The 24390-nt window shown below is 45.3% G+C and overlaps 1 protein-coding gene across 1 annotated transcript; it reads left to right on the top strand.

Moving 5' to 3' along the window:
* The first annotated feature begins 1092 nt into the window (after nt 1-1092).
* Nucleotides 1093-22603, top strand: serpinh2 (serine (or cysteine) peptidase inhibitor, clade H, member 2). The gene is made up of 5 exons (XM_069672500.1): nt 1093-1162; nt 1745-2388; nt 7879-7971; nt 8330-8562; nt 19960-22603. The coding sequence occupies exons 2-5, from the start codon at nt 1752-1754 to the stop codon at nt 20263-20265; spliced, it is 1269 nt and encodes a 422-aa protein (XP_069528601.1). The 5' UTR covers nt 1093-1162; nt 1745-1751; the 3' UTR covers nt 20266-22603.
* Nucleotides 22604-24390: the final 1787 nt, after the last annotated feature.

Here is a 24390-nt window from a genome sequence, read left to right as displayed (position 1 = left end):
TGCAATTTAGGAAGGCAAAAAACAGGGAAATGAGGAGAATAAGGAATGAGGACATTTGGAAGGGTCAGACGTAATGCAGGCTTGCATGGTCTGCCCTACTTTTCCTTGACAGTAGACTACATTAGTACAGCTCCTGCAAAGTGAGGTGGACTGGGAGGAGAGGGGCTCTCCTGCAAATTTCCTTTTTCTAAGTGCCCCTTTGAAAAATAAAGAATCTAAAAGGGGGGCGGTTTTTCCCCATTAATGTTACTGCTGATTCCCTAATTAACATCAACATGCCAAGAGATTTAAAACTAAATCACAACTTAATATAAAACCTCCTCAGAGGGCTTTACCTGGAATAAACCTCATCTTCCTGCTGGCTCTGTGGTCTGTGTCCTATCCACTGGGAGGGCAGGGTGTCAAGTTCGCGAGGCCCTGGCTCACAAGCTGCAGCCTCTCACAGGGTCACTGAGCTGAGCGGATGAGAAGACCATTAGCGACCCCGCTTGAGTGGCTTTGGGAACTACAACTCCCACTGAGCCAAGAACAAGAGGGTTTATTATCCAAGCAAACCCGCAAAGCTTGGCTTTAAATGTATGAAGGAACGCCTCGTTTACTGCAACTGGTGGGTTTTTGTTCTTTTAAAAACCTAAACCAGGCCCAACATTACATGCACATAATCCCTGCCAAAATCCAAGGGGATAGCTAAAATATAGCTTAACCCCACTGGAACTTTGTAATATTTAATTATGGTTTTGTAAAGCATAAATGTATTATCCCTGCATAAACCAGCGACCTAACCGGAGACTTTCTCTTGTGGCTTCCATAATTTTTTCAACATAGTTATGCAGACTATAACTGCAGTAAAACGACACCGAAACACAACGGGTCTTTTAACAATGTGTGAGTGTTTTTATTAAAGTTAGAAATGCATTTCAACATGGTTACAGATGTACCCTCTCACACTTTATCGTTATCTCAAACAGCGGACAGCAAAACATCACTGGGACGCCTGGAAGTTTCGGGAAAAGCAAAGGCTGTCCTGTCCGGGTTGAAGTTGAGGGGAGACGGTAAACTTCCTCTGCCACGTCGGAGCCCACAGCCCAGCCCCCACTTCCTCTGGAGCACGTAGCTAACAGGACAGCAGCGACGGAGAGGGATAAACTTGAATTAATTAACGGTAAATTTGAACAAACAAGCCTTTCCTTCTTTCCTTATCGCCGACGGGTGTTCGGATTTCATAACAAGAACAGGCTGAACGAACTGGACCACAGATGTTTCCCGTCACTCCTGTCACCGGTTCGACAAATAAGTCGCGGTGTTTGTATGGCAAGATGTTTTCTGCTCCTCATCCTTGCTCGTCTCTAGACTAAAAAGCTTCCTTTTGAAACTTCGTCGAAGTTAATTGTCACACTCTGGTTTTGGCGCAGCGGGTGAGATAATAACCATGTTGTCAAGTGGGGAGGAATTTACAAAATCAGGTTTACTGCTGTGGCACTGTATGAGCAAGCGCTGCTGTTTGCACAAGTAGGAGGTTTACAGCAAAGTGGGAACCCTTAGGCGGTGTTTATATTGCTTTATCTCAAATATGAACAGTGCAATAACAGCATGAGCAGCTATTACACAGTTTGAAATATGTAAAAATATATATATATGTATACAGTTATATTTCTTGCATTATAAAAAAGAGGAATCTCTCATTGTCAAACACACATTCATAGATAATCTTTTCAACAACTCCCTTTTTTGTGCTTTCTCCCAGAGCTGCCATGCTGTCCAGGCTTCCTCTCTACATCCTCATTTCTTTGCCAGCTTTCCTGGTGCAGGCCAACACAGCCGATTCATCCAAGAAGAGCCCTGCTGCCCCGGCCAGCCCTCCAACCCGCCCCCCTGTCCCTCTGGGTGACCCCAGCTGGGCTCTGGGTCTGCGCTTGTACCAGGCCCTCCGCTCTGACTCCAGCTCAGTAAACACACTTTTCTCTCCTCTGCTTGTGGCCTCCTCACTTGGTGCGCTAGCTGACGGGTCAGCCGGCACCACTGCCAGTCAGCTCAGAGACCTCCTGAAGGCCCGATCCCCAGCCAAACCTGGAGCCAACACTGGTGAGATTCTGTCTGGGGCGCTGAAAAGCTTCACTGAAGCCAATGGGACCGGCTTTCAACTGCACACATCCTCAGCTCTGTTCTCCAAGCAAGCGCCTCCAGTCAGCCAGACGTTTGTGAAGGAGAGCCAGGCTAGATTCAAGTTGCAGCATCGGCCACTGGGGAAGGGAGACTCCAAGGCTGACCTGAAGCAGCTCCATGGCTGGGCTAAAGCTGGCCTTGGTGGGCTTGAGGGAGCTCCATTAGCGGCTGAAATCCAGGCTAAGGCTGGTGCGCTGATACTGGCCAATGCAGTGCGCTTTAAAGGTGAGTAGAGACAGTGCACAGTAATTGCAAGAGTTCAGTAGTTCTCAGGCAGCTGTAATGAATACAGACCGTATAGTCAACCAATTCTAGTGTGGACCGATGCTCTGCTTTGCTACAGTGCTGCAGACAGCGTAAAGTACACCACCACTAAAGTACAGTGCATTGTTTCCTGCCTTATACGTGCGTTAAAACAGTTGCAATATCCCTGGATATTTGTAGCATGTCTATACTGGTATGTGAAACAATATTTTAGTTGATCTCTCCTGTCTTCACCATGCTTGTGACCTTAAACGCAGCATCGCTATAGCCAACTACATATTTCATTATGTTGTGGCATAACTGGCTGGATGTAGACACGTTGCATGGCAGCTTCGCCGCACTGAATAATGCTGAAATAGACTGCTGTGCTCTGTAATTGTGGAGTCATTTGTAATTATGCAATGTCTCGGTACTGACGTAGTTTGCTGCATTGCATGAGAAGTCTTCCTCGTTTACCATTCTCAGCGCTCAGGCAGCAGTGAGAGCCTACACGCCAGTTTGCCCGCCACATAGTGTGCGCCAGCGTGCCCACCAAGCGTGCCTGTTTCTGAGTGCGTGCGTGCGTTTGGACTCCAGCTGGTGGGACACAGCAGATAAAGGATGATTCTGGGGTCCATCACTGAGAGCTTATTCATCTTCCATTGGGGGTGATGTGTCATCTTAAATAATTGAGTAACAAGTGTCCAGACTCTCTCCCTTGGTGTCATGCCTAACATCTGTGCTCGGAGCGCTCCAAGTCGGCGGCGGCGGCACAGCTTGGCTCGGATCTGTTCTTTGTGACGGGCTGCAGTGGTGGAAACTAGTCAGTGTTTACGGATGTAGTCAGTTAGAAGCCCCATCTGTCATTTAACAGTTGCAGTCCAAAAACATATCCATATAATCCGCATCTGAATTCACAGTTCATTATTAGGCCGTTGCAACTAGTATATTTTCTTGCTACCTTTTCAGGAATCAGCCTCTCTCCTTCTCAGGGCACAGCCAACATTTGCCTGCTGACGTAGACTCCCATTTTTGTCTACACAAAAGATTATGTGTTAAATATAGCCTTCTGTTTCGCTTGTTCCTTTCGCGGCGTTTGTCACTGTTTTTGCGGTTTTGTCATTGTTTATCGCGCGTCTAATCTACCCCTCTTCTTCCCACACGTCTCCTGCTCCCGTCCTTATCTGCATCTATCTGCCTCGATTCCTGCTGTTTCCTCCTGCAGGTATTCTTTTTATTACGTGCAAAGAGCTCTGCTGAAGTGAAAACAGGTTGCCAACAGATAGACAGCCTTTTGAAAATAACATTCCCTGACAGACTATATATTTGATAAGCAATTTAATTAATTTTCTTTGTTTGATGTTTGACTTCATTACAAAATTAGTTTCTCTGTGAACCGACCCTCGTTGGTCGGTTCATTAATTTTGTGGAGGAAATATACAAATTAGATTATACAGCAGATTGCGCCACACAAATTAGATTACAGAAAATTGGATTCCTTTAGTTTTGACTCATAATTTAAAAGTGGTCGATAGTTTGCTGCTTGCTCTTACGGGCCGACTCTGGATTGTTGTAACTTTTTTTATTTGTCTTTCAATTTTATGGTCCTGAGGCGATTCGTAGTGTGTGATAATATTAGGGTTTCGAAGACGGTGCTGAACATTCTCTTGGCACTAAAAGGGATTCTGCCTCCTTCCCCATTTCCGTTCTTTTTATTCCCTTTTAATTATTGAAGGAATTAAAAAGCTCTTTTGCTGTCCCTCCTTCCCTGGGCTGAGCACAGCATTCAGAAAAAGGGAAGGTCAGGAGCACTAAGTAGTGGGAGATGTTTATAAAGCGGACGTGTTCCAAGCAAGAGCAGTGTAAGTAGAGTTTTCTGGATGGGAATGGGACAAAAAGCGGTAAATAGAAAAGTAAAATCTGAGGGAAGTAAAGCGAGGGCGGCCTGCTGAGAGAGCGAGAGAGATTGACAGACATAGTAGAGGGATGTAAAAGACCTACCTTGGGAGTTCCGGTCCACACCAGTTAATTAATTCAGGCTTTGTTCCTGTTTTAGACAAACAAACACTTGAAGAAAAATAAGACTGGAAGAAAAAAGAAACTCATACGCAAGATAACACAACAACACGGGAGACGAGAGGAGGAAAGAAAAAGCAAGAGAGAACAACAAGTCCCTACATATTTAACCTCTAATAATAGCTTTTGAAATACCGCAACTACTTGTAATCAAAAGTTGATGAGGGAGGAGAGGGAGCCAGTCAGCGGCATCGATTGTCCTCTGGTTTTGGCCTGAAGTTTACAGTATGAATTGGGGGAATCTGTGAGCGATTGGATTTCTGAGCAGTGCAATTGTTTCATCTTTATTGTTGATGGATATAAATGGATTCAGGTTTAAAGCGATCTCTCCGCTGCAGTGGTGTCCTATAAAATAAGATAATGTAATGGAAACCTGAGCAGACCTTGTTGTCTAGACGCAATCCCACAGTGCCACACACAGAGATCAACAAGCCCGGCTGGTGAGGTCATGAAATCCCTGCTAGCTGCCGCTTCCCAGCATCTACACGTGAGGATGCACGCACGCTGTGGAGACATTATTCATCGTTATGACATCGTTTCAGCAGCACGCCTGCCACTTCAGGTAACCTTCAGCCAGTTGTTTTTGAATTCCAATGCGATCGCGTTTCACTCTCTGATGTTACAGGAAGCAGAGCGAATGTCTGTGACTTGCGCTAGCATGCCCGAGAGGGAAACTCGCATGTCGTTTAACTGTGGCTTGTGATTGGCTCGGGTCCAGTGGGGGCTTTTTTGGGAAAGCCACCTCTAGAGCTCTAACGGTTCCTCCAATGATGTGTCCACAGGAAATGTATATTCCTCTTTGATGATAAATGATAAATGGTGATGATAATTTTACACATTAAGTTCAGTTTACTTGTCATAAGAAGAGCTAGACAGCTGTGTCAACTCTTTGATTGATTGACATTTAATGCAGATAACCACGGTGAGGATGAAGCCTGATGACTTGGTGATCCCTGATGTTTCCTCTGGTGCCATCAGTAGATTAAAGTTGGAACATATTCAGTGAAATAGCTCGACTTTGTCCAGATGGTATAACACAACGTTCTGGTTGGTCGTGGAGCTGTTGTCAGTGCTTTTATTTTGAAGGACATGGGTTTCCTCTGATGTGTGTGCAGTAGTTGTGTAGTTTATTCACACTCCATGTATCCACTGATAATCCCAGCTACAGTTACATTTACATACTTGATGAGCCCTACAGTAGTTGCATTAATTATGCACTTGTTGAGTTTTTGCTGTTGAATAAAGGCTGTTAATTAAACGATTTCGTTTGCACTGCGGGTCATTTTGGTTGACTGTTATACTGTTTTTTGATGTTGACACACTGTGATGTTTTGTTCCGCATCACTTTTAAGCTTGAGTGGTTGAAAAATGTCAGAGATTTGTGTTGCAGTGCGTCATTAAGGAGGTGGTGGGTCCTGAGGCTTGACCAGTTGAGAACCACTGCCCTAGAGGACGTTGGTGCTTCCTCAGCTTTCCTTTGGGGTTGACGAATGTGTCTTTTAGTGATAGATCATGACAATACAGATTGGTATATTATACCAATATGTATTTAACTATTCTTCAATATTCCCTATAGTGCCATCATCCGCGTCACTCTTTTTTGTAACGTGTCCCTGGCTTTGATTAATTTTACCTGCCAAACTAACGACTTCCTTCAGCCTCAGTTGTGCTGTGTTCAGTCATTGAACGTTGGTATACATGCTAACAAGCTGAACCAAATTGTTGAGCATATCAACATTGTAGCTGCTTAGACTTCAATATTAGCATTGTCATTGTGAGAGTGTTAGCATGCCGATGTGCCGCTGTCACAACTATTGAGGTAAAAAATTAAATTCTTTTTCTCATCTGCTTCTTTTGGACTTGTCCCCTCTTGGCCAGTAAAAACATCCATCCATCCATCCATTATCTAAACCGCTTATTCTGTTAAGGGTCGCGGGGGGCTGGAGCCTATCCCACCTGCCATTGGGCGAAGGGCGGGGTACACCCTGGACTGGTCGCCAGTCAATCACAGGGCCGACACATAGAGACAGACAACCTTTCGTACTCACACCTACGGGCAATTTAGAGTCACCAATTAACCTTACAAGCATGTCTTTGGACTGTGGGAGGAAGCCGGAGAGCCCGGAGGGAACCCAGGCATGCACGAGGAGAACATGCAAACTCCGCACAGAAAGGCCCACCTTGCCCAAACCGGGGCCATTAAAAAGAATGCAGATTTAATGCAATAATGCATGGGCTTCACTTCTGAAGACGTGACTTTACTGTACTTTTAAGTCAGGCAAATATTTGGACAAGATTTACTGCTTTACCTTTTTTTTTTTCAAAGCTCCTGTGAGGAACTTTCAGTTTCTGTTGATTTTGGCGCCCCCTGTGGCCAAACCGTACCTCTAATCTCTCTGCTGATTTTGTCCTGTACGTGCTGAGGTGGTTAATCTGCTTTCTTTAACAGTCATACGCATCACTCACTTTAAATAATTTCCCTGCAGCGTGCAGTTAATCACTTCATCAGCCACCAGCAGTTTCAGGCATTAACAATAACTTTATAGAAATAATCAGTCCTGTCGCTGATGGTCTGTTTGCTTCTGCAGGTCATATAGAGTCATCAGAATTAAGTAACCAGCAAAAAACTCCTCACAGGAGCTTTAAAATTGGGAAGTAAAAATTGTCAGACAACACAAGCCGATCAAAGACGCCGTCTCGGGTTCTGTGAACTTGCAGTGTTATTTTGAGACATTTTTGAGTGTAATGATTTGAAGAATACAAAGCTTTGCACCCTTTGTCCCATTTCAAGCAGCCCATTAAGGCTGACTTTGATTGTATCAAATGATGTTTCTGACCTGATCATTGTGTGATGAATGTGACGATCTTCTCAAATGATTAATCGATGAGAAAAATCATTTTCATCTGCGGCCCTAGCTGGCCTCGGGTGTCATTCACAAAGAGACAAGTCAGAATCGTCCGACCTCCTTGTCGATGCGGCGTCCCCCCCCAGCAGCTTTGTGAAAGTGTTGTGAGGTTATTACAACAGTAATTCCACTACGCTCTGCCCCTCTTAAATTGACAGCTGTCAGAGGGTTAGCAGGGCTAAGTGGGATGTTGTGAACGGTGAATGGAGCGACGTGGCCTTGAGGACCTCATAACCGCCTTAGTGTAGCTCCCTCCTCTGCTTTAGGAAGAGTAGACATGCTTTAATCAGCAGTAGATATTGATGAATCATGAGCAATGTCAGCCGGAGTCACAGTGCATCAGGGCTATCTGTATTTATGAACACAGCATTGTTTAACCTGCTGTCCACCTCTTCCCCTCTATTAATCATTCAGTACTTCCTTACAGACTGCCGAGCATACAGTAGTCACAATGCATCCGTCCTCTCTGTTTGTTTGGCTGTTTATTCAGGGCTGTGGGAGAGAGAGTTCACCGAGGACGCCACAGATCTTCGTACTTTCTTGGGGAAGAAATACACCAAAGTGATGATGATGCACAGAGCAGGTAAAAAAACAACAACACGCTCTGTCGCAGTTGTACTCCATCCGGCGAATAAGTGCAGCAAAAAGCAATTTGAGTCCTAAAATGGCTGCAACATCTGTAAGGTCCAATCTGCTTCCCTACTATTTATCACTGTGTACCTTCTGATTTATTTAAGATGCTTTTCATATTTTATGAATTGTCTTAAAACAACAGCAAGGCCGAGCGTGTTTCTGCTTTAACAGCAGTAAAAGATGTTAGAGGGAGATATTTTATTTGGTTTAATGTTGCATTATAATGTCTTTGCCAATAATAACAAGTATTAGTCCGCTTATTCATGTATATCTAAAGTTGTAGTATTTCACTTTCTCTATTCCTCCAGGTTTGTACCGCCACCACGAGGACATTGCAAACATGCTGCAGGTACTGGAGGTGCCTCTGTGGGGCGGCAAGGCCAGCGCGGTGCTCCTGCTGCCCTTCCATGTTGAGAATCTGGAAAGGTTGGACAAACTCCTGACCCTGGAGCTGCTCTCGAAGTGGCTGGGGAAGACAAACATGACCAGTGTGACCGTCTCTCTACCCAAGGCAAACATCAGCAGCACACTCAGCCTGCAGGTTAGCACAACAGAGTTTTATTTATAGTCGGTGAACGATCAGTTTAAGCTCGCAATAGGTGATTGTAGCTTTACAAGGCGAGGCGTCATCTTAGGTCAGGGGTCAGGAACCTTTTCTATTAAAGGAGACATTTTTACCCGTCCCTTTATTTATAATAAAGGTAACGCAGCCTATTAAGTCTAAGCCTGTTAACATTACTAATAGATCTCACTGCGCATTCATTGATCACTTCACACATGACTACTCTCCATTGGGCGATTTTCTGATTGTTAACCTTTAACCTTTTTTATTTGACATTCAAGACTAGCCAAGCCAGTGAGACTCATAACTAGCCACTGGTAAGACTAGACAGGTGCCGTAGATGCAAGGTATGATGGCACATTTAAGGCCATGTCCACACGGAGGCGGAGCCGACTTCGTTTGAAAAAGTTTTCCGTAAACACGGCGCCGTCTCAGGAAATGTTTGCGTCCCCACGAAACCGCTGAAACGCTGTAATATATACAACCAGCCTGTGGGTGGTGCTGTAACGCAGCCACACAAATACAACAAACCGGAGAAGAAGAAATAGAGCATGTGTATAAGTGTAACAACCAAGAAGAAACACAAGCAGAAGACGATGGCGCAAGATTTGAGTGGAACTAGAAAAGAGACCTTTAGCTACTTAGCTTGATGTCATCGTCAGTCCACCCAACTGACGATGATATCAAGCTAAGTAGCTTCTGCAGAACGAGCGCGACACTGTAGTCCGCCATAGTTGTTGTTGTTGGTGGTGGTGGGGTTAGCACATTCATGGGTGGCGTTTAGGGATTTATCCACTCTGGGAGGCGGTTTCAAAAATTAGCGTATATGGGCTCCTGAAACGCCGGTTCCGTGTGGACGAAACGACCATACGACAAAAAACTTTTGCGTTTACTCCTAAACCTGTCTCTGTGTGGACATGGCCTAAGTTGACAAATTACAAATAATAATTTGGTGTATAGGCTGCAGAACTTTTATAGTTAGTGCATGTAAAAACACTTTGCTACAACAATGATAAATGAAAATTAAAATGTTTCTTTTCTGGCGGAGCTGCAGGGAGCCTCTGAAGAGGGGCAAAAGAGCTGCATGCGGCTCCGGAGCCTCGGGTTCCCTACCCCTGTCTTAGATTGACATGCAGTAAACTAGACCTCCATCGCTTATAGACTCTCATCTCTTACAGTCCAGCTCTCTATAAGTCACATTGTGATTGTTTCACCATAAACTCTTGAATCACATATAGATCAGATGAATGCAGCATGTTTTACGGCAGGCAGAGTGGTATGTCTGAAATGTTTGGATAAAAGACTCTGCTGACGGCATATTGCTCACATGACAGGGAGTGTAACGCTTCATGTGCACAAGTGCTGATCAAAGAGACGTCTGTGACAGACTGTTCCATGTTAGGGTTACATCTTTATACGAGGTGCATCCTCTAGGCTTGTGGTTGCATCCTTATTTACCCTCCCCTGTGATTGTTATCGCTGTTGTTATCTTTGGTTAAACCTTTGTATAGAGAGTTCATTTTTTATTATCTACAGTAGTTTAAAAGTTATAAAAGAGAAAGAGCATGAAAGAATAAATCTAAAATATTAAACAATTTCATTAGATTTTTCTGACACATTACTCTCTCTCAGTTTCTCCTTGTTGGACCAATAAGCTTTCCTGAAAAGCGCCAGAGAGACACTGATTTTTAATATGAAGCTGCTTTATTCATTGACTTTACAGGTTATAATTACCAGAAGCATTTGTTTAGGAGAGGAGAGGACCCCTGCTGGTATTTTGACTCTTAAAACGTTGCGAACACTCAGAGAACAACAAACTGAGCTCCTAGACAAAAGCTGAGCTAACCTTTGCTAGCAGCTTAGCTAGCAGCCCCTTCTGTAGCACTGAGGCTGCTGAAGAGTGTCAGGGACTCATTTTCAGTTGGAGACAATTATTATTCAGCATCCTAACTGGTTTTAATTACTGAGATTTAATTACAGAAAGGAAAGAAATAATCTCATGCACATCACTGTTGTTTGAAATTGATAAATGACTTGAGATCAAGTTTGTCGTTGCTCTGAATAACAGTCGGCAGCGGAGGCTTTAAAGCATCCTCAGTGGCAGCCAACTGCAGTTTGTCAAGTGGCCGCTGAAGCTGGCTCCAAAACAGAGTCGACCCCGAGTCTATAGCTAACCTTACATTCATGACAACTGTAAGGAGAGTTATATTTTATATTACTAACTTTGTTAAGCCTCAAAGTTATTCATTATTAGCGACAGTAGCGTAACGCTAGCTAGCTAATTCAGTCACTGAACTTAACCTTTAGTGCCGTTCACCAGCCTCTCTCTCACCTCGGATACGGACAGGCGAGCCGCGAGGCTGCTACTTTCCACAAGCTCTCTTAACTTCTTTTGTTTATTAAATAAACGACTGCGAGCAGACACGACAAATAGAATCTGATTTCCTGATAAGAAGTTTATTTGCTAGCTCGAAAAATAGACACGGCTACAGACCGTTAGCTTTGATAACTTTTACGATAACTCACCCTTTTGCCCTCTAATCCGATATATTGCAACTTAAAGTAACATCCAGTTAACATCCATAATCTATTTAGTCTTTGGTGGCAGCACAGAGCTGTTATTGGGGTAGCAAAGAAGAATTTATTTCTGGTGGATCAAATAGATTCTTTCAGAGCTTTGGTATCATGCTGCTGAACAGACTTGCCAATATGCCATCCAGCATTACAGGCTGTATCGGAGGCCTTTCTGGTCCTGGTATTGGAACAGCTCTACTTCATTTGCTCTTCTTGAATTGGCCTTTTCTCCCAAAGGAGTAATACTGGTTCTTTTTAGTTTGTGCTTCCTGTATTTGCACTTGACACGTCAGACTTCGGTGATGTTCGGAGTTCATTAAATGTGCATTGGAGAAGTGGTGGCTCACTTTAGTGCAATTACACAGAGTGGATCCTGCACGAAGCCTCGTTTATACTTTTCTCTTTTGTTTTCTATCTTTCATTCACTTCCTGCGTCCACGCTCTGCATCATTTTTCACTTCAACTGATACGGTTTCTCATATGTCCCAGAAATCCAGTCATCATTCTCATTGTTTCTTCATCCTCCTCTTTAGTTTCCCCGTGTCTCGTCTGCTTTGTTCTCTGCGTATGTCTCGTCTACCTCCTCTTACTGACTTGCACTCTGCTTATCTCGGTTCTTTTCTGTTCCCGTTCAAGAGCATTTCTTTCTCATGTCTTTCCTCTTCCTCCTCGCTTGGCTATGTCGCCTCCTCTCCCTCTGTCCTTGCTTCTCGTCGCTCTGCCTCCACGCAGTGTCCTTTATTATGCGTTCTTCACCTGTGACCTCGCGTTCTTGCCTCTTTCTCTGCCTCCTTTGAGCTCGTAGTAGCTGAACCTGTGGCCTCGCTCGCCCCTTCCAGTTCAATATAGACTCTGACTCAGGTGAGTTCAGATGTCACTCCTTCCCACAGCTCTGCTCCCTGAGCTGATGGACATCCAGCTGTACTCGCAGCATTGGGCTGTAACGGTTGTCAGCAGGGAGACGAACCCTGGCTGCTAGGAGGCCAAGAGGGGCCTGAGGACGACCGTGACATGTAGCTCTGAAACCTCCCACAGATCTCCTTTTGCAGGAACACTAAGGTCATGCCTCAGCCCTGCTGGTCGTCTGCTTGTATCTCTACTCTTGTTAACCCCAGAGCCAGCAGGTGGCTGATCTTAGGCAGAAAAGAGAAAACCAGGAGGAGCAGCAGGCAGACAGGCAGCAGTTTAGTGGCTTCTGATTCTAATGTGAGTGCAGCTTTCAGGGCTCAGGCCGAGCCCACTGCTGCTGAGTCGTCTTGCTTGTGGAAAAGGAGGACTTTGACAAGCCCATGGGGTCCAAAGCAAGGGCACAGGCTAGTCGCTTGAACTTACAGGCCTCCAAACGTCCTACTGTTGTGGTCATGACTGTAGATAGATGGACGAGGCCTCTAGATCTCCATTCCTTGTACAAAAGTGAAGCCAAAATACTCCCAGAAATGAGCGTTGCCATCTTGCACATTTGGAGATCAGCTGGTGGAGCCACCGCTACTTCCGCTAACCGAAACACACATTTAACTTAGCAAAAAAAAGGTAAAGATCCCTCACGTCGGCGGCAGAGCAGCTTCTTCTGTTGGTAGATATTTATAGATATAAAAGGTTCCATGACTGTAGTGATTGTTTTAATGACGTCTCCTTACGCTGTTCCTCCTCTGCTCTGCTAATCCGGAACAGATCAGCTGAAGGAGCCATATTTGTCAACAAAGCTCATTTTGCCTTTATTTATAGGGCAGCTAAAGAGAGACAGGAAACACGGACGACGTGCAGCAAAGGGCTGAAGGCGGGAGTATACACGGGGTGTCCGCTCCTCCAGCTGAGCCAAAACCAGCGCCCCTTGATCTTTTCCCATTTCCCATCTCTGAACAAGGAGGAGGCGGGCTTTATGAGCTATGCTGCAGCCAGTCAGCAGGGGGCGTCAGAGATGTTTTGGCTTCACTTTTCGGGAGCTGTCGTGTCGTCCATCTTTATATACAGTCTGTGGTCGTGGTTATTCCTCTCATTTTAGTTCTGATGCATGATTCGGAAGAAATATTTAGTCGATAAATAGTAAGTCAGTGCAGCTGTGATTGTACAATGGAGTTTAGGTTCTTCCCTTTCTTTTCAAATTACATGCACATTTTTTGCCTGTTGAGCTTATCGGTTGTAAACTTTGAATTTCAAAGAGTCATTACATTTTATATATGAACTCTTCCCCCATCATGTGTTAGGTTTTCCAATAAAAATCACAGCCCTACTTCGCCTGTGGCCAATGCACGCAATGCACGCACTCATGGCTATGTGGAGGGTGTCCGTGTGCATGTGACAGACTCAGTCATCTCAGACTTACTTTCCTGATCCGTACACACTCAGGATCAGCACGCTTCTTACCTGGCGGAAACATCCTCAAATTGTAATTTTCATGGATGTGTCTTCAACTTGGAGCGAATCCGCGCGCGTTCGCTTCCTCTCGCGTCCTCCCGTTGAATTTGTATGCAGTCGCGCTGCTTCGGAAAATTTGCACCACAGTGAGCCTGAACACACCCTGTGAGTCGGAGAGAGATAGTTTGTGTTAAAACAGTTGTGAATGAGAGCGGCGGCGAAAAAGATAGAGAAGAGGGTTAGTTGAAGCTGACAGATACAGAGGGCACGCCAGTAAAACCCATTTCCCCTGAGCAGCGTACTCTGACTGGAACCTATTACCACATCCTCTTTAGATGTACATTGTAACCTCATCATGGACTGATGAAATCCACTTTGCCCTCTTTTTAGTTTAACAAACATCTCTGCAGAGCTGCGCTGCCATGTTATTCTGCAAGCCGTGCCCTGAAGAACAAGCTTTTGACATTAACATTGTCAGGACACTCTGGGGAGAAGGCTGTAATCTAGAACTAAAGCTTGAAACAACTCCCCTTGACACAGCGATGACTTTGCCAGGGACGAGAAAGCAGAAAACAGACTGTTGCATACAAATGTGTCTGCAGGAGAGTCCGCCTGATGGAAGAGAAAACTTTCAGTCCAGTAAATAAGTAAAAGTAGCTTTACTCTCATTATGTAACCTAATTATGGACGAGCACTTTTTTGGCTTCTGTTCCTCTGACTCGTCACGAGTTGTCTCCCTCCGTTTGCTCTCTCCAGAAAAACAAGTGCATTTGAGGAATCATTATGAAAGGGCTTAAGCTCTGAGCAAACCCTCAGCCCACTCCAATCTCATTTTGTCTGTCTGCCCAACTCATTTGGCCAGTGACAGCCCGCCATATCTTCTCCGACAATCATTTTTCCAATTGGGTCAGGCAAATAATTGCTCATCACCGTGCGTTAATACTGTTTACCACTCTGTCTGTCAGTGCTTGGGATGGCCATGGACTCCTGAGATTAGAGGGCCGGCATCTGGACAAGCGGAAGATCATAGAAGCGTGCGTGCGTGCGTGTCGGCCCTCGCGCTCACACACGAATGAGAACAAACAAAACCAGGCACCTCTGAGCCTTCGCGTGGATTTGCTACATCCAAACACACTCATTCCCTCCTTCACCTCTGTCCTCCCTGTCAGATCAGTCCCAGATATCTCATTCCTTTTCCTGAGTCTCACGTGTGGCTGTAATACGCCATCGCTCTGCCTCTGCCGACCTAAATAGGAGTGACATTCAGCAGGCAAGTGAGCAAGAGAGGTGGAGGAGGACGAGGGGGGTCAATGATTGCTCGGGGACAAGGTGGAGAGTCACGGAGAACTATATATAGCTGAGAATTCTTCCTTTACTGTTTGCTGTGTTCTCCTCTGGTGAAGGGCAGACTGTGTTGGAGTCTGTAGCCAGAGACGGAGAACCCTCTTAACAAGCCTGGCCCAGAGGTCACCGAATAAACCACCCTCATCGCTCTCCCCCTCTGTCTCTGATGCAGCGCTGACCAGGCCACACGCACGCACACACTAATGGTCCGGCTTGAGCTTCGTTCTGCGCTGTATCTTTAGTCTGTGACTAAGACGTATGAGTGCGCACCGCGGAGCTCACTCAATCATGGCTAATGAGGTCAAAAGGCCATCAAATATTTACAAGAGCACACTCCACGGTATACAGTGCGGAGGGACAGCTGTTTGAGCACAGCTCCCACAGCCCTGCGTCCTTTGGAAGAGTTTCACGGCCATCAGTTAAAAACCTCTCACGGTTTCATTCCCATGTTTATTTGTGGTCAGATTACCCTCGCGCTTTGTGTCTATGTGAGCAGCCGCAGCACAAAAGAGCTAAGAGCTCATGTAAATAAGATACCAATAGTGGCATCGCTGATGAGACTCAATGAAGAAAGAGAGAGGCTTTGAAGCCTCCAGAGAGCTGATAGAAAAAGAGATGTTTTCCTCTTTAAAAGCCTGCATCATATGTGTCCATGAAACGGAGCCGTGATGATGCCAGTGCCGCATGCTGCATACTTGAAACCACCCACACAGGATGTTAGGGGCAGTATTGAATTAAGCAGAACATGTCTGTAGCTGTTCAATGTGGCAGCAGCTTAAAAGAATCATTTGGCCGGTGTGATTGGTAAGCCGGAGGGAACAGGAGTAATAAACCTCGCAGGAGCAGCGCAGGCGAGGGGAGTTTTACCCCCAGCTTCCTATGATTGTTGAATATATTTACAATTAAGGCATCAATTTATTGGAGCAGAGGCCTGTACTTAAAGGGAGTACAGGGCGAGGGAAGGTTTAACCCTACATTTGCAGGGCTATACGACGGGATTTCACTTCCTCCCGGGGTCCGTGGCGTTAGTTACTTCTGCTGCACACCTGACCTGATCCAGAGCAGGTTATGCTGGAGATAAGAGATCAGCCCATTTGAAAGCACTGTTGCCTGACCAATCAATTCTCTTTATCTAGAAGCTTAGTGAGCGGGGAGGAGGGCAGGAGTGTTCTGACACTTGCACACTTTGACTTTCTCTGAGAGATATGGAGCTTTTTACCTGTGTAATCCTGCAACTGAAAACTGACTGAAACACCCAACACATTGTCCTTTTTGTACTTATCAGATATTATATTTTTATATTGAATTTTTATGTCTCCCCGGTCCGTTTGACGCGGCGAGGGCTGCAGTATAAATAATTAGTCTGAAACGGAGAATACACCAGTGCAACACATTAGATTCATGGAATACACTGTATTTATAGTCTGATCAGTGCGTGCCCTTATGATGGAGCAGATTTACACAGTCAGCTTTTTATGCCAGCTCTCCTTCCTTCATCTGGCAGATGCAGCCGTGTTGCATTGAGCCTGGATTACCGTAAAATTAGGAATATATGTTGCATTCTGTTTTTGGATGTATCCCAGAGGGAAAAAGGTTTTCTATTGCTATTTATTAATAAACAATATTTCAATTTATTTTGATTTAAAACACGTTCAAAAACACACAAATTACAGCCTACCGTCTGTTTTCACCATGTCGAGTTTGCAATTGTGCTAGCTACCGATGCTGCAGCTAGCGGTAGCTGGCAGCCTGTGGTAACGTTGATTGTTGTGAATGGTGGTGGCTGCGGTGATCATGCCGGTGCATGTCCGTGACGAAGCGTTAGCAAATATCAAGTTAGTTTAAAAGTTGGAGCGGCTTGGACCTTGGAAACAGTTGAATGCGGAGGTGTGACGTCACCACTTAACAACTGACAACGTCAGCTAGATTATAGCGCCATCATCTGGGTAAAACACCAGAACATGATTACATACCTCTCTGCATTTTACTCTGGTCGAACCGGTGTACAGCCCACTTTTTAGATGAGAAACAAATGTAGTGACAGTGCGTCTTATATACTGAATTTTTCAGTATGTGCTTAACTTCTTTTTGTCTTATAGCAGTTTGCGAGTTTATATAACATTCTGTTCTGCTGCAAGTAAACTTCTGCAAGCTTACGACGGCTCATGTGCTGCAATCACCACCCCTTTAATGTGAACACGCTCACGGCTAGGTTGCACAACCCTGTGCTGACCTACCAAGTTGATAACCAGCGTCGTGTGAGAACTTACAAGAAGCCAGGCAACTTAAAAATGTTACGCGTTTGTTGAACTTGTTTCTGGTTTGATAAATGGACCTGGTTTGTGTTGTCAAGGTCAGTTAGTGTTGACATATGAGAAATAAAAATGTTCAGCCTCCTCTGACAGTTTTAAAATAAGGACGTTCTTTGTTAGTCGCAGCCTTCAGTAAAGTATTGTGATGTACTGTGGCAGTAACATGATAATATCAGCTGGTTTTTCTCTCACGCTCACTAACTATCTCTGAAAACTTAGCCCTTGTTGCCATTCTCTCTCCGTCAACTATCTCATCCACATTTCGTGTTTGTTCCTTTGTCTCTTCTAAGCAAATTGCAGCAATAATTAGCGAGGCAGACTTATTTGACTGATTTCTGTTTTGGTATAGAAACAACGATTCCAGCTCTTATGTGATAGAAGGATAGAAGTATACTTAATTGTGCCTTTGGGGAAATTGCATTTCCCTTTGCAAAAGCAATAAATGCAGAATGTCATTTAAAGACGTAAAAACATAGTCAATAAAAAACAATTTTGAAAAAGGAACACAAGGACGTTCAGTGTTTCATTTTGGAGGTTACCTGGTGATACATGATTTTACTCAGGTGTTGGTTTGTGCTGCTATTAGATTGCGAGACTTTTCCCAGTTCAGGTGTCGCAGCAGCTCAGTGAGAAATAGTCCCCCTGTTTGATCACTTACTTCCTCTCTCTTTGTCATTATTAAGGCTGCTCTGTCTTCTAACATCAGCCACAGAAAGAGCTGTAACATGACCTGGCTGCCACAACCCATCCCCGTAAAAACCCCCACAGGTACGCCCAACAAGCTACTTAGTGGGCTCAACCATCCAGCGGAAATAATGTGATGTGGAGTGCTGCAAGCCTGAGGGTTCTGCCATGCAACCTCAGGCCCGGGTAGAATGCACCGCTGTAGGCCAAGTAAGCCCTACGCACACACGCAGAGGAAACCACCAGCTGACAATGCCTGTGGCTCTCACTCGCAGACAAATAGCTCGTTGATGTTGTGTGCGAGGCATCAGCAGTCCGCCCAGTGCTGTTCCATCCAAGATTCATGTGGTGCTACAGAGAGAAAGGGCAGCCAAAGAGCACCTCCCAGAGGTTTCTTCTCCCCATATAATGCAGTGCGACACCTCTGTGGTGCAAGAGGCCTCCGTGGGCTTCTCTGACACCCTTGGCCTGTTTCCCAGCATGCAACCACAGACTAGCTTCATTTTTAAACACGTTGTAGCATGAAAATCAAAATTACCAAGGTGCTTAAAGTCAGAAAGGACGGCAAGGTCACGAGGGGTCATGCTGCTTCATAGAGGCGCCTGCACAACTGTAGGCCAAGTGAGCTGGGTCCTCAAGGAAAGCCAGTGAAGAGGATGAGGAAGGAAGCACATTGAGTGACGCCAGCTGCTTTTCTTCACACACACATTTGTCTTCGACATTTCCAAAAATATGACACCTAAGCCTGTTTCTGTTTCCTTGTTAGATAAGCAGCACAAAACCTCGAAATGATTGCCGATGGAGATTGAGAAGTCGGGAGAGCGATGCGTACGGGGGCGAGCCCGGCCTGTCAGACGTAGAAGAATGAGGCAGGGAGGAAAAAAGACTGGGTTAGGAGCGGAGAGAGAGACTGAGTGGGATAAAATAGAGGCACGTGGGGCAGATGAGGAATGGGGATGCCAGGCGAGTGGCAGAGCATCGGAGGAAGACAGTGATGTAGTGGTGGTAGAGAGGAAGAGAGGAGGAATAATGGATGAGGACAATAGAAGTGCATTAGAGCAGGGGGTGGCGTGTGTGTCTCTGTGGAAGGGGAGCTTTGCATGAAGACACTAGAATGGGAATGACAGATGCCGACAACTGTATATACATCTATTCATTTCATGTTTAGGCACAAGCTGACATGATCCAGTTTAACTTCCCTTGCATGCTTTAAGTACAAAAGCAGACACTCTATATGGATTATTGCAGTTGTCCATTAGCATGTGGTTTCATGAAGTCAGCAGAGCTCTAACAATGCTCAGCACCCGCAGAACATTTCAATTCACCCTGACAACTCGTCCAAATGAGTTTGTGTTCCTGTCTGAGATGTTTCCAATGAAGAGTTTAATCAGCTGAAGTTTAAACAATGCTCGAAAACATCATCTTCACCCACTCGTCTCTCTCCGTGCAACTTTTCTTCCAGCCGTGGCCTCCTCGCGCATCCACACGCAGGGGGCTCGCACACTCACACCCACACGCGCTCTCATCTGGCCCCTGGAGAAGCCTGTCACTGTGAGTGGCCCTCTGCCATGGGAGGATAAACTACCTGTCATGCCGACGACTTTCTGTGGAATTCATATCAGAGGCAAAACAAAGGAGGTGCTGAGGTCACGGGGCATCACTCTTAAATTATTCATCCTCTGCTTCCTCCTTCCGAAACCTCTCTGCCTGTCGCCCACTTTGTTCTGCCAGCTCACAACAAGGGCAAACTGTCAGCCTGTTTCCCGTTGTGAGTTTTTGGGTACACGTATAGTAAATAAACATTATTGTGAAAAACATTATTGTTAGGAAAGTTACTGATTGACGGTTGTGGGGGGGCATATTTATGCTTAATCATGTTTGGGAGGAGCGGTGCAAGTCTTCCACTTCTGAAGGTCGCAGCATCATGAAATTTTAAAATGTGGTTTGCCTCCCACTTGTTGTTTGGTCGTCTTGCGTGCATAATTGATCAGTGTCCTAGCAGATGCTTGTTGGCATACACTCACAGGACATCCCTGTTGTATGCCCGTAAGAGTTGGAATTAATTCAAGGCAGTTTATAAATTCGCTCTGTGTTTTTTCGATTTCAGAAACAGTTGTCCGCCCTGGGCCTGACCGATGCCTGGGACCAGAAGGCGGCCGATTTCTCCGGGGTGTCGGAGAAGAGCGAGGGGAAACTCCACCTGGGTGGAGTCCTGCAGTGGGCGTCCATGGAGCTGGCTGCTCAAGCCGGGAAAAGAGGCGCAGAGCTCGAGGAGGAACACGTCGTGAAGCCAAAGCTGTTCTACGCGGATCATCCCTTCATCTTCTTTGTTAGAGACAACACGAGTGGAGCCCTGCTGCTGATTGGAGCTCTGGACCATGCAGAGGGAGAAGCCCTCCATGATGAACTCTAGCACCCTCTAACATATATCCTCTTGTGTTTCTTTTTTTATTGTCTCTTACACTCTCTCCCTCAAAGGCGACACACTGGTTTCTAAGTCGAGACATTGTCATTCACAGTGGCACCCTATCACATCAGACTACGGCTGGCTGTCACACGTTGACACCACACCGTCTCACGCTGACTGACACTGACACTCCCATACCGACACTTACACAGTCGCACACACAGAACGACACCTACATGGCATACTTAAATGAAAATACTGTACGAGACATTACTGAAGTTGACAGACAGAAAAAAAAACACTAACTTGGCGAGACTGCCGTTTCTCTCTCCCACACATGTGCACCCACACACTCACACTTTCAAGGTCTCAATGATCAAGTCAACACAAAGCAGAATGACAAACAAGAGTGCACTGCCAAACACTAACATGCTGACAAGCAGAAGTGGCTGCACTGACACAACACTTACAGCAGCACCAGCACAGAACTTTGACGGAGAGAGGCCTGCAGTGACACTTGAATCCTCCCTGTCAGGCAAACAGCAGGGCAGGCGAAATTGTGTTTATATCTGTGTGTGTGTGTGTGTGTGTGTGTGTGTGTGTGGTGACCTGACGAATCAAGGGTGCCCGTGCAGCCGCTCTCAGAACTGGCAGAGACCTATGGCGGGGTCCCCCGGGCCGCATCTAAGGAAGACTGATGGATCAGCCAAGTGCTTATTGATGAGCAAGCTCAATGCTAATGGCTGTAATGAGTCACAACGCTTGTCAACAACACCGAGAGGACAGGGAACCTTTTAATCTCTTAATACCATCAGGGATCAATGACACCGTTATGCCACTGGATACACGTCTGACATCGCTTGACTTAAATATTGACGTTTAGCGCGATTACTAAGATTCACAGAGGTATTGATTTTCATTTGTGTACTTGTTTTTTTAAGCATGGTGGAGGGCTGAGATATGTAGGTACTATGTTTGTACTCATCAAATATACAACAACAAGACTCGGTGAAAACCTTGTATGTGGCTGACCGCATCAGGTCAGTGTGCGCTTTTGTGGGCGATATGTTACAAGGACTGTCCTCATGACGCCGATGGCAACGTGTTTCAAAGCAGGTGCACGCTGCAGATGTAGGTGAGGACAGCGGACGAGCAGCCCAGCCTACTCCCCAACAAAGTATCGAGAGCCGTGTAGGCAGAGAGTCGCGTCAGTGGAGGTCCAATATGCTCCGTGATCCGCCATCATGATGTTGCAACTCTCTCCCTCTACGGCTCTTAAAGTACTGTCACTCAGTCACTCACTCACTCACTCAGTCAGTCAGTCAGTCACATACAGACCCAGGTGTAGGGCTGAACCGGGCAGTCAGCCAAAAATAGTATCTACATTTTTTTACTAATTAATCCGTCATTGTCTTCATTCAATACTGATACAAATCAGTCGATCTTTAAAACATGTTTTACACTTTACTACATAATATTTGGCACAGCGCCACCTTTTCTGACAGCACTGATACAGGCAAAGACAGGAGGGTTTTTTTGTTATTATTACTACCTCTACCCTTAAAGGGCCAGTTGGCCGATTTTCAACCTCTGTCTTATTATGCTATTATGGGGAGCTAATGGCGTTATGGGAGGAAAAAATTTTCGCTCTGTGCCTTTAGAGGACGCTATCAGCTTCTCCAATTGGCCCTGGAAAACCTCTAGGGAGCTCGCTAAACTACACCGAAGATTTTTTAGAAAATCCACCGGTATATTCTCGTCGTATTTTGGATTCTGTCCCGCCTGCAGCGAAAACGGTGGTATGTCACTCCAGCGTCTCTTGCTGGGCCGTTCCTTTCAGAGGGAGGGGCGCAATGCACGCTTGGTGTTGTAGGAATGTAGAGCTGTTTGTACAACTTTCTCCACAGCTATGGCGCCAATTTAAAATATTATTGCTTCTATCGATTACAGAGAACACCAGATTTAAAGCCTTTGACTTGGATCATCAGTTATTAAAGTTCCCGACCAACAAAGATATAATATGTTTCATCAATTTCCACAAATGTAAAACAAAAATAAAATATATAAGGGATTAAAAAACAGTCTGTCCTTGTCATTCTTCTTAAAACTGTTAGCATTTAAATATCTTCAATGTTGTGCAACAAATTTTGCAGCGACTACAAAGTGTACTTTGGTGTTGCCTCACTTTTTACAGTTTTTCTTGAAGGTAAAAATGTAAATGTGCTACATCAGTCCTGTTGGAGTGCTAAGTTATATGGTGTCTGGACACCCAGCTGGTCCGTCTACTGCACAGCATTTATTGAATCTGTTCCGGTAACACCTCAGTATTACAGCTTTGGTCCTAATTTAGCCCTTTGCACAGGTCTGCTCAGCAACAGTATCTGCGTGCATGGGTATATGTGTGTACTGTTCATGTGTGCATCCATGTCTGAATAAAGCTACTACAATGACCTCTCTGCAGTGGCCTTCTGTGCAGCTCAGACTTGTAAAGGGCACAATACTGCAGGTATACTTTGCGCTGAATAAGCCGGGGAGCTCAATTTAGACGAGCGGCTGATGGATCCGAGGACGTCTGCTGTGAGCACATCAATCCTGCTCATTCCAACACCAGTCCCCCCGCTGATTCACCTTCACATTTCATTCAGCTCGGAACACATACAAACGCATGCATGTCCACATCCGCTCACAGGTAGCCTGGACGTAATCTGGCTTAGAATGAAAAAGCACTTCTCAGCGATGTGTGGAGCAGTTACATGCACTGTATCCATCGAGGCGGCTTTAAATGCCAATGTTATACTTTAAAGGCTCTCTGAAAGAATAGACGCATTGAGCCTGCATTTTTTTCATGCTCGATAGGTGCCTACTCATTTTCTTTTATATTGAATTAATAAAAAGGAGCTGAAGTGAATGGACTTTGTATAGAGTTAAAAACAAATCAGTTCCCGCAATGAGAATAATATCTAGTTCAGTGAAAAAGCTGATTTTCCTGTGCCACTACTAAAGTGCTTTAAAACTGTGGGGTGGCCTTACAGTGCAATCAGGCCTTGTTTTTTGGTTTTGTATGTTTTTATCACAAAGGAACATGAGACTATTGATTTGCTATCTTAATTAAATTTTATTTGTCATGAAGCTCCTGTGAGGAGGGGGGGCTGGAGTACGGTGGCCGCCAAGGGCAAACGCGCTGCAACAGCCCAAACGATTTCGATTAGAAGAAACGAGCTGCAAATTGAGAAACGATGTAAAATAAAAAACACATGCAAAAGTCCAAAACAAATGCAACGACGGAAACGCGCTGTAAATAAAAAAAACCTGCTGCAAAAAGCCAAAACAAATACATTAACATCAAACACGCTGCAAATACAAAAACGATGCAAAGTCAAAAACACACAAACCCAGAAAACACATGCAAAAGAAAAACGCTGCAAATACAGCCCTCACAACGGAAGTGCTCCAGGCCTGTAGGGGGCGCTCGGTGTGACAGGTTTATTATTAACGGGAGAGAGAGGGAGACGAGACAGTGAATTTATTACTTCTCAGACTTTCTAATGTTAGACGCTGCTGAAGCGGAGCGTCTCTGTTGGTCATGTACTACTGACAACTTTAAAACATGAGCAAAGAATTCACAACTTTTGTTGAGACACGGCTCCTGATCAACTGATAGCTTTGCTAAATTAACTGCTGCTAATCACAGCTGATTATACAGCCCGGAGGGAACCCACGCATGCACAAGGAGAACATGCAAACTCCGCACAGAAAGGCCCACCTAGCCCAAACCGATCAATTATTCCTATATAGTTATTTTTAATGCCTGAAACGGCTGGCGGGGGGTAGGTGTCAGAGGAAGCGATTAACTGCACGCTGCCATTGTTTACATTTTCCAGTGCAAAAATTTGAAGTGAGTGATACATACGACTGCTAAAGAAAGCAGGATGAGTTTTTTTTCGTTAAAAACCTCCAACTAGGGCGCTGGTTGAGCTCAGCGGTTAAATTGGCAGCCCATGTACTGAGGCTACAGTCCTCGATGCGGCGGCCCCGGGTTCCCGCCCTCGGCCCTTTGCCCCCTGTTTTCAACACTGTCTTCCAATTCTAATGAAACAGTTTTTGAAGAGGGCTCAGTCTTGTAATCATGTA

This window comes from Semicossyphus pulcher, unplaced genomic scaffold (assembly GCF_022749685.1).
Source record: "Semicossyphus pulcher isolate SPU_LCO1_2020_fin unplaced genomic scaffold, fSemPul1.0.p SCAF_21, whole genome shotgun sequence".
Classification (NCBI taxonomy): domain Eukaryota; kingdom Metazoa; phylum Chordata; class Actinopteri; order Labriformes; family Labridae; genus Semicossyphus; species Semicossyphus pulcher.
Note: the sequence above shows the minus strand (reverse complement) of the source record. Positions and strands in the feature narration are given on the sequence as shown.